The sequence below is a fragment of the Triticum aestivum genome, chromosome 4D (genome assembly GCF_018294505.1).
Source record: "Triticum aestivum cultivar Chinese Spring chromosome 4D, IWGSC CS RefSeq v2.1, whole genome shotgun sequence".
NCBI classification, from domain to species: domain Eukaryota; kingdom Viridiplantae; phylum Streptophyta; class Magnoliopsida; order Poales; family Poaceae; genus Triticum; species Triticum aestivum.
In genome coordinates, this window is record NC_057805.1 from 137,347,878 (window position 1) to 137,358,276 (window position 10,399).

The following is a 10,399-nucleotide window of genomic DNA, read 5'->3' on the forward strand; positions in this document are numbered from 1 at the left end:
ACTTGTGTATTGTTTGATCTACCCGTTGGGTACCCAATGGGTATGGGTACCCGTCGGGTACGGGTACGGGTAAAGTTTCATACCCATAGGTACGGGTATGGGTAGAATTTTGTACCAATTGAGTACATGTGTATGGGTATGGTATTGCTCCACCCGCCCCATACCCTATCCATTACCATCCTTACACGTGTCCCTCCCGCCACCCCATGTGGCCCCTACATGGCTCACTGCCCCGACTCGCACGGGCAAGCCCAGCCAGTAGCTCAACGACGGCAAGGGGCCGGATCAGCCCCGCCTAGTCACCGCCGATATGAGCCAGAGATACTCACCTGAGCCCGCCACCGACAGGCCGACGCCGGAGCTGCCTCCCGGCTGCGACACGACCCGACCGGCCACCGTGGCCGCAGCCACGCCTCTGCAGGCCACCAAACGCAAAGGCCCCAACGGACCCCTGCCACCACCTCGCGCCCGCCGCCGCCAGCCAGGAGCCAAATCCGGGTGGATCTGGCCGAACTCGCGCCGGCATGCCTCAGCCCGAAGTGGTACCTCCCGCGGCTGCCGCACCGCAACCCCCCCCCGCCTTGCTCGCCTGCGTGCCACCACCTGGTTCCCCGCCGCCGAACAGATAGCGCGGGCCCGCATTGCGGGGCCCCGCCACAGCCCTGCGCCACCGCTCGACCGGCCGTCTCGCGCCAACCGTGGAGCACGAACGGAGGGGAAGAAGAGGCACCGCCGCAGCCACCGTCGGTCGAGCTTTGTCCGGCGACGAAGGGGAAGTGCAGAGAAGGGAGTGTCGGAGGCGCGGTGTTTAGGGTTCCCCAGTCGCTCGCGAGAGCGACACGGGAGGGGAGAACTAAAAGAAACTAACTTAGCCCATATATGAGTTGGATATAAGGTAGCCCGGGCGTATTCGGACGATACGCCATGTAGGTGCGGTTCTCTTTCTTTATTCTTTTATTATTTTTAGGTCTTCATCCCACCAATCACACACATGTGTCCAAATAAATTTTATCTCTTCATTCCATCAATCACACCCGTCTATCCAAACAATTTTTAATTAAAAAGATATGACTTTGTGGGCAACCGCATATCATGGTTGTATATACTCTTCTTGCAAGGCTCCAAGTACTCCCTCCGTTTCAAAATAGATGACCCAACTTTGTAAGTACAAAGTTGGGTCATCTATTTGGGAAGGAGGGAGCAGGACCTCCTTTTTTGCTTTGCTCACAGCCAACCAAAAGATCAAAAAGAAAACTAAAAGAAAAGATTTGGGGAACAAATCCCCAGATTCGGAAACAGAGGAAGACGAATCAATCAGAGGAGTGGCATGCACACACGTCACCGCCTCGGGGAGCCCACATCGCCGCTGCTTCTCCAGCTACATCTTCTTCCTCAACCCCGGTAACCCACGCCCGCCTCGGAGCACCTTCGCTTTCCCATTATCGGGGAACATTATTCTCTCTCTCTCTCTCTCTCTCTCTCAGTCGGGGAGGATCTCATCTCCCCCCTTTGACCTGTGAATTAGTTAGTTTCGTCCTGCCCAGATCCTGGTGGAGCGGCTAGGCTGCAGCAATCCGTGGGCAAACATGAGTGGGTTGAAAAAGAAGTTATTTTCTCTTTAGCAAGTAAGTGGCTCAAGACTGTTGATTTTTTCTACTGTATTGGGATTTAGTCCTGTTAATTAATTCGCATAGTTTGCACTAGTGATTTTTTTTTTAGTTGAAGCACTAGTGATATTCTGGTTGGGACTTGGGAGCAAACACCTTTATTGCATAAGTATATTCTGACTGCGCCATGGGTCCTGAACTCCTGATACTGCCAAAGGAAGCTCCTTTCTGTCTGTTCTTGTTGCTATCTTTTCCCTAAACAACCTGTAAATACTATCTGGAAGAACAACTGAGTTTCCATGTGGTTAGGAAGTGCTAATTTTGCTTCAGAAGGTCCAAGAACTGTTTGGTAGCTTGCCAGATCACTCATGTGTAGGCTTTCCATCAAAAGACTCTTAATGTTGTTAAGTTTATTGTCGACCCACTTAGCTAGGTCCTTAAGTTCATTATGTATGTGGGCGTGGGTTGTAAATACAATACCATGTTCGTCATTGCTTATCTTCTGCTTCCTGAGCTGAGCATTATATTGCTTCATGTTAGTAGTAGTACCTGATGAAATATACATTGGTTGTAGCAGGAACCAGAACTAAATCATATAGTTGTCTTATGGCACGCTTCTGATGTCCAACACTACAATGGGAAGTACCACTCGATCATGCGATGCGTACCTGCTGTTCAATGGCGAAACACTGCTTCCAAATGGTGTCCGTGCTTTCCTTTGTACTGTTGCCCTAGCGTACTGTTTTATTGGTTTATCCGCGATCACTGCCCGGTTCTTCAAGTCGATGGAGAGCATCACAAACCACTCTCGGGAGGTAGTTACAGTTGATACAGAAACAAATACGCCTATCGTGAAGCATGAGAAGGTTTGGAACTACACTATAGCGGACATTGCTCTGCTTGCTTTTGGTACCAGCTTTCCCCAGATCTCCCTCGCAACAATCGATGCAATCCGTAATCTCGGTCAACTGACAGCAGGAGGTATAGTTAACTGATTGACGTAAATATTTTGACACAAATCTTATTTAATTGTATCTAATTTAGTAGTACTTCTGTTGCAGGTTTAGGTCCAGGTACACTTGTGGGTTCTGCTGCGTTCGATCTGTTCCCGATCCATGCTGTCTGTGTGGTTATGCCAAGGGCAGGCTCTATGAAAAAGATTTCCGATTTAGGTGTTTGGTTAGTTGAGCTGTTTTGGTCATTCTGGGCATACATCTGGCTGTATATTATTTTAGAGGTAAAGTCATATTCTCTTGTACTGCTATCTGACTGTAATTACTGAGTACAGTTGGTAATAATGAACACTTTGCACTTATGTGTAGGTGTGGACACCTAATGTGATCACCCTCTGGGAGGCCCTGCTAACAGTTTTGCAGTATGGATTACTTTTGGTTCATGCGTATGCGCAGGATAAGCGGTGGCCATATGTGTCAATCCCTTTGTATGGTTCTAGTCCTCAAGATATTTCTCTTACCTAAATTGCATGTCACCAATTGGTCATTGAGAAATTAATTATGCGTTTATTTTTTCTGATGTTTGCAATTTGATGTGTTGCAATCAGGGTCAGAGGTGAGAGACCTGAAGATTGGGTTCCAGCAGAAGATACTTCACTTCACCATGACAAAAATTGTGATGAAAATAGTGACATACTACCCAGCGAGAATGATGATGTTGTGGATATATTCTCCATTCATTCTTACAGCAATGCAGGTAAACAGTTTCTGAACATTGGGCACTGTTTCCTCTAATGAACCTATATTCTTTGTATGTAACCAGAAGAGCCAGAGTTTATACACATTCACATGTGTAGTCCAATAAATGATTAAGTGCCTATCCGTAGTTAACTTATCCAGTCTCCATCAGATTTCCCATTTCTGTTTGAAACTACATGGGAGTTAATTTGTGAATTACAACTCTAGCACTCATGTGACATTTTGCAGTTACACTAATTTGTCTCTACTACAAATACATTTGTTCTTCACGGGGGATGTTTGATGGTACTTGTAGTTTATGCAGATTGACTATCCATTAATATACACAAAAAGGCTACCGCCCCGCTTTATATATAAAGCAAAGATCAACATCAACTGGTACAAACGCACGCCACCACCACTCACACCCAAGGCAGGATACATAGGCGCTGAGCGCAGCAACACCACCCCTAGCACTACCACCACGAAGAGATGAAGCCGCATACGACAAACCGTGGACTCCAAGGCGACGCCTTCAGGAAGGATAGGCACCGGAGCGCCGCCACCGCCCGATCCGAGGATCAGAGTTTCCCCTGGAGCCGCACGACGGGCAGTGAGAGCCGCGACGACGCCTTCAAGAAGGGAACGAGCTTCGCGCCGCCGGTCCATCCGAAGATAGAACAGGTTTTCACCCCGGCCAACACTCACCGCCACCGAACGCCACACCACGGCTACCGCGTCGCCCACACGGCCATGGCCACCGGGCAGCACCAAGCCACGGGCTCTGCCCAAGAGCACCGCACTGCCGCCACCAGGGCCGCCGCCCCGGCATCCAAGACCTTGACACCACCTCACCCGAGACCCGCCGCTACCCCAACCAAAGAGACGAGCGGAAAGGTCCCTCCTTTCGCACCCCTGGGCGACCCCCAGCGTTGCGACCCAATAGGCCGGCCAGCACTGGCATCCATCGACCCGTCCTGCAGCCCCGAGCGCGAGACGAGCTCGGTCCTGCAGCACCATGAGGGGGACGAGGTCAGTCCTGCTGCACCGTGCGCGAGACGAGTTCGGTCCGGCCGCACTGTGCGCAAGACGAGCTCGGTCCTGCTGCACCGGGCGCGACACGAGCAATGGACCGCAGCTGGGAGAGGGCCAGCCCTTCGATGGAAGTAGTGCCCTGGTGACGAGGAGATGGGGCGAAGGTCAAAACGGTCTGATCGCAGACGAGCCGACGCCGGAGAAGCCGGCCGTGGCCGCAGGCAGATCCGTCGAGCCGCCGTGAAGCCGCCAAGACACCGGGAGGCCACCATGCGCCGCACCTCCCCATGCCGCCCACGGCCGGAGCAACGGCCACGCCTGGCCGCTACCCTACCCGTGTCGCCCGGTGAGCTCCAAGCGCCCGAGCCGCCGGGCACACACCACCAGATCGGCCCCGCGCCATCACCGAGCTGGGCGGATCGGAACCAGCCCCCAGCAGCCGGCCGCACCACCCAGACCCGCGCGCACCACCAATACCATCCGGGAGGACGGATCCATGCCGGCCCGCGCCTCGACGGAAGAAGCCCGACGGATCTGGTCGAAGCCCAGCCGCCGCCGCCGCCACCGCCACCGCGCCGCCTGATGCCCAGCGACGCCCGCCACCGCAGCAGCGCGCCGCCACGCCGCGTCGTGTATCGCCAGCGCCGCGTCCCAGCCGGAAGGAGCAGCCCTGCGCCGGCCCCCTCCTGCGAGGAATCGAAAATGCCCCGCCGCCGCCGGCGCTGGGCGGGCTTTGCCCGGCCGAGCCCTGTGGCGGCGGCGGGGGAGGGGGGAGGAGAGCTGGGGGACCCTGGTGGTGGCGGGCTAGGGTTTCCTCCCGGCCGCCGCGCGGGGGCGACACGGGAAGGAGGGGAGGGAGATACTTGCCTCTCTGGCTCCTTTTCTTGAATCCATCCAATAATATTTCTCCGCTGTTCATGGCTAAAAATGTTTCGTTAAACAACTCAGAAGTAATTCTTTGTATGGTTGGACACCCGCAGGGTATCATCATGTTCCGGAAAAGGATATAGAAGAATCGTCCAAAACAACTCTTGTAGTAAAGAACACACAAGAGGATATTTACTGGCTTTCTGTTTGGCGGCAACAATTTGTGGATGCTGTAATGGTAATTTAATTTACTGTTATTTTGTATCCCATAGTTTCAAGTTTATTGATGCTGCTCCTTGTTTATATTTACCTTGTATCTCGTGTCAAAATACTTATTTTGGTTATTATATTATAATGTAGCTGAACTGGTCCTATTTATTTGTCTGTCCAATGAGCGCATGACAAGCATGTGAAGCATGTTCTAGACTTTTGGCTGCCTACAATTGATAAGTTTACTGCTAGGTACCTATCCAGTGGAACTATACATACATAAAGTGCTTGGAAAACTTACACTGTTCAGAGAACTTTATCAATTACTTATCATGCTGAAATTGATTGCACGTACACCTCCTGCATCCTCTGCTATTTCCGGTGTACCAATATGGGTTATCTTTATTTTAATAGTTTCCAATATGTGTGCTTTGACACACCTAGAACGTACTTATTGTTTCAGTCATCAGAGTATACACTGAAAGCTGACTTAAAACAGAAGAAGTACGTTTTCTGTCTCAGAACTTCTAGAATATTAAGTGATTTGTTGATATATGCAGCTGGAGAGTCCTGAGCTAAAGAAAATGGATCCTGTCTGCCTGAGATTTATCATAATATGTTGGAACTCAATCATCGCACCTTGGAAATTGTTGTTTGCTTTTGTGCCCCCGTATCAAATCGCACATGGATGGATTGCTTTTATTTTCTCTCTGATCTTCATAAGTGGTATTGCCTATGGGGTCACCAATATTACAGACCAGATAAGCTGTGTCACAGGTTGTAACCTGCTCTTGCATATGTCTGATTTTCATCTGCTCACCTAGATGTAACTGCCTGTATGCTGATGGAAAATCTACCTTTCTGTGTAGGACTAAACCCATATGTTATAGCATTCACAGCGCTGGCTGCTGGAACCTCATGGCCGGATCTAGTCGCTAGCAAGATTGCTGCCGAGCGTCAAGTTACTGCAGACTCTGCAATTGCCAACATCACTTGCAGGTTCGTTTGTACACACATCCTCTTGAACCAGTTCGAGGCATGAAGTTTTTTATTGTTGTTAATTCCTCAAGCTGGAGCGGAGTGGGACTGATTACTTTCTTTGCTGCAGCAATTCAGTGAACATATACGTTGGCATTGGTGTTCCGTGGTTGATCAACACAGTGTACAATTTCTTTGCCTACCAGGAACCATTGTACATAGACAATGCTGCTGGTCTCAGCTTCTCACTTCTGGTCTTCTTCGCAACATCTTTTGGTTGTATCACAGTTTTGGTTCTCCGCCGCATAGTATTTGGTGCTGAGCTTGGGGGGCCTAGGCTGTGGGCTTGGGCAACATCGGCTTATTTCATGGTCCTTTGGGTTGTTTTTGTTCTACTTTCTTCTTTAAGAGTTTCTGGGGTAATATAGACTTTTATAGGAGCAAAATATGGTTCTGCCTGGTAAAAAAATGGTTGGGTATTTATTCAAGACACATAGCCAACCAAAGTTAGTCGTTTGATTAGGTATTGTAGATACATACTCTATTATTCATTCAAGCCGAACATGTCATATACTCTATTCGTATGATGGATGCATGTTTTTCAAAAGTAAAAGGAGTACAGCACTCCTTGTAAATGTTATCTCTTTTAATTCTAGACCGGATGACATCTTCAAACAATATCAACTGCAATTAATCTTACAAATATAATTAATTGAACAATAATCTTCGTCATGGATTGCTCTCTCTCTCTCTCATTAATTGAACAATAATATTTGTCATGGATTGCTCTCTCTCTCTCTAAACCTATCTGCCTATCTAACATATAAATGCCGCTGGCTCGATTTTACAGTGCTGTTAAAAATCTCGCTGTTAGTTTCTCTGTACATTGCTCTTTCATGCCACAACAGATGATATGTGGGGCTCCTTTCCTCGCGGCCCGTTTCGCAGTTGCAACGGGAAGAAATCTTAGGGTCCCTTATGTTGTGTGCGCGGTGGAAGCGGGTGAAAACCTAGCTGCCAATCCCCTCCCGTCCTCGATCCCCACACCCCCATGCCTCGTCTCTCCTCTCCTGCTCACGACTACCGCCGCCGCGCCCCTTCTGCTCCTCCTCTGCCTAGCGTTGCCTCTCCTCCTCTTCTTCAACGGAATCCTGCCGGATCCCCCCTGCATGCTGGCTTCTTCTTGAAGAGAAGGGTCGCATCCGTTGGAGAACAAAGGAGATGGCGCAACAGAGAAGATAGCACCGCAAAGTTGAGTAGCGTGCTCGTGCGCCGGCGCCGCGACTCATGTCCTTCCTCCGCCTGTGCCCTCGCCTTGCCATATCCTCTGCGCCATCGTGCCTTCACATCACCTCCATTTCCTCCTTTGTATCCGCTGCAGCCAACCCGGTAGAGGGGCGTCGATGTCGGCAAGGCTTCAGCGGCCGCCTCCTCTCCTCTCTCCAATCGCGACTGACAGACCTCGGACCTTGCTGACAGATCCCAAGGAAGGCAGCCATCAGCGGTGGTTTCCCATGTCTCAGCAGCATGGGGGAGCCGGTGTCCTCGGCCAGAGCTGCATCTACTTGCGGGCGACCTCACCGTGACTAGCACATCTACAGGTATGCTAGCTCTTCCTCTTCTCTTCTTTGATCAATGTTGATTTGATTCATAGAGTGCCGGGTGTTTTAGGATTAGTCATTGCTTGTATCTGTTGTGCATGACATGACCTTCTAATTACTGAATTATTGCTCATTGTTCTATCATAGAGGAGACATGATGAGTAATGGTAGTATGCGTGTGATGTATCTCCTCTATTTTTCCCCTTCTTCACTTCAAGAATTATTTATGTGCTAGCTGCAGATTAGGAGGTACAAATGACTGGTAAAATCTTCATTGAGGTAACTTAGTATTTTATGAAAGTTCTTCGGGTTCATGATAATCGGAAGTGATTGTTAATAAGACTTGATCAACCTTATTATGAATTATTTTCGAGAGGCATGTGGTCGATGAATTTAATAAGCACAACCTTTTGTCCCTACTTTTATTTTTGCGTTACTCTTAGTTAAATAAAATAAAATGTTAGATTATTCCTGTTTCCTGAGTTTTACGTGCAATAAAAAATTGGCCAAAAATATAAGTGCTCAGAATGACCTGAAATTTTGACACGAATTTTTTCCGAATATTTGAGAATTTTTTATACAAATAACATCACCGGGGTGCCTCGGCTGCCCACTAGGCACCAGGGCGCGCCAGCTACCCAGGCTCGCCCTGGTGGGTAGTTGGCCCCACAAGGCCCTCTCACTTATCTCTTTAGCTCACCTCACCACCTACCTCCAATAAAATCACACTAGCGCTCTCTCTCTCTCTCTCTCTCTCTCGTGTTCTTGCTCCCAAACCTGCGGATATCGATCTCTTTGCTCGAAGCTCCGTTTCCGAAACTGTTTGGGGGGACTGCTACTTGGTATGTGACTCCTCCATTGCTCCAATTAGTTTTTGTTTTAGTGGTTTATATTTTGAGTAATTAGCTACTTTTGGTGCTGCTGTAAATGAGCTTGCATGTGGAATTCTTTGAGTTCCAAGTAGTTTGAATGCTTGATATAGCCTCTAGGCATCCATATGAGTAGTTGCTATCAATCTTCTGAAGTTTTGTTGACAAATTTGTGACCCAAAAATTTCAGAATTTTTGTTCATAGAAAAAGATGAATATTTTCTGGAAGTATTCCTCCAAAAAGAGTGCCAAGGGAGTCATTGGGGAATCATCGGACAATGACCTCAACACACCGAGAACGACGGAGGTGCGGCCGTGCGAATGGCCACATAATGCCTTCATGGACGAGGCCAGGTTCCATCAAGTGTAGCGACCCGACCTCAGACGGTCAAGTCTCTGTGCTTAAGTGTCATCCCTAGATCGGTATGCTGACGCACACAGTACTCGAGGATTTATAACAGAGGTAAATCACATGTATAAAGTAACGTAAAAACTATTACCTCAATCCAAATAGCGGAAGTAACAACAAGGTTGTGGATTCCCATCAACACCAACGGCAAAGTTGAGTGTAGAAATCGTAACCCTAACGTATCACTTACTCGTCGTAAGAATCCTGCAACATGAGACATTGCAGCCACAAAGGGTCAGTACATTGAATGTACTGGAAAATTCACACCATAGGATAATGATGAATAATAGCTATAACTACATGCATATATGGCTGGTGGAAAAGCTCTATGGTTGTAATGTTTTTGCGAAAAGCCAATTTTTCCCTACTGCAAAGGAATACATTTTATTTAACTACAAAGTTTGTTGAAAAATATTGAGAATGGTAAACCCCATCTCAATCCCAATTAAAAGTTAACAACCCAACAAATTAATTATATAAAGTGATGAGATCAACAGGATAATCCAAGAACCAGATACTCAAGACGTCCATAACCGGGGACACGGCTAACCATGATTAGTTTGTACACTCTGCAGAGGTTTGCGCACTTTTCCCCACAAGACTCGATCTCCTCCGTTGGATTTCTCGCACTACATGATGTTTGAGAAACGGATGACCGAGACACAGTCTTTCAGAAGCGTTAGCACCTTACGATGGGTAGACAGTACCACCTACATCCCCTATATCTGCTAGTCTACCACTGTAAGAGTTCACACGACTTAATCAACTATGCTAGAGCCCATAATAGCTTATGGCTGCACACGGAAGTTCTAGCATGAATAATCTTATGATCCCTTTGAGCCTGGGTGGCAGTCCATAGGAGAATCACACGGTACCCCGGGATTTCCAAAAAAATACAGGCAATAACTGGGTACCCCAGGTGCCTCAATCCACCCAGATGTGTATTAAAGTTGCCACCTTAAGTTGAACCATTAATTAACAATACTCACATCTGTCATGAATACACTCAAACCCAATCCACGTCTACGAGCATAGCATGACAATATAAGCATAACGTAATAGTAACCCCCAAGGTTTGAATGCAGGGCAATAGGTTCCTACCTCATCAACTACTTCCTAATACCCACATGTT

At 48.2% G+C, this 10,399-nt stretch overlaps 2 protein-coding genes across 5 annotated transcripts; both read left to right on the forward strand.

The window, feature by feature from the left end:
• Positions 1 to 1,212: 1,212 nt before the first annotated feature.
• Positions 1,213 to 7,043, forward strand: LOC123096878 (magnesium/proton exchanger 1). 4 transcript variants are annotated; one of them, XM_044518663.1, is made up of 10 exons: positions 1,213 to 1,401; positions 1,526 to 1,625; positions 2,182 to 2,588; positions 2,669 to 2,844; positions 2,930 to 3,048; positions 3,169 to 3,317; positions 5,314 to 5,438; positions 5,971 to 6,187; positions 6,280 to 6,409; positions 6,519 to 7,043. In XM_044518663.1, exons 3-10 carry the CDS (start codon positions 2,228 to 2,230, stop codon positions 6,814 to 6,816), a joined length of 1,575 nt encoding a protein of 524 aa, XP_044374598.1. In that variant the 5' UTR covers positions 1,213 to 1,401; positions 1,526 to 1,625; positions 2,182 to 2,227; the 3' UTR covers positions 6,817 to 7,043. The 4 variants fall into 4 exon arrangements, with proteins under 4 accessions (XP_044374598.1, XP_044374596.1, XP_044374595.1 ...); XM_044518661.1 differs by having other exon boundaries at positions 1,214 to 1,401; positions 2,185 to 2,588; XM_044518660.1 differs by having other exon boundaries at positions 1,224 to 1,401; positions 1,545 to 1,625; positions 2,185 to 2,588.
• LOC123096879 (uncharacterized) lies at positions 3,791 to 5,379 on the forward strand. Its single transcript, XM_044518664.1, has one exon. The coding sequence runs from the start codon at positions 3,791 to 3,793 to the stop codon at positions 4,466 to 4,468; it is 678 nt and encodes a 225-aa protein (XP_044374599.1). The 3' UTR covers positions 4,469 to 5,379.
• Positions 7,044 to 10,399: the final 3,356 nt, after the last annotated feature.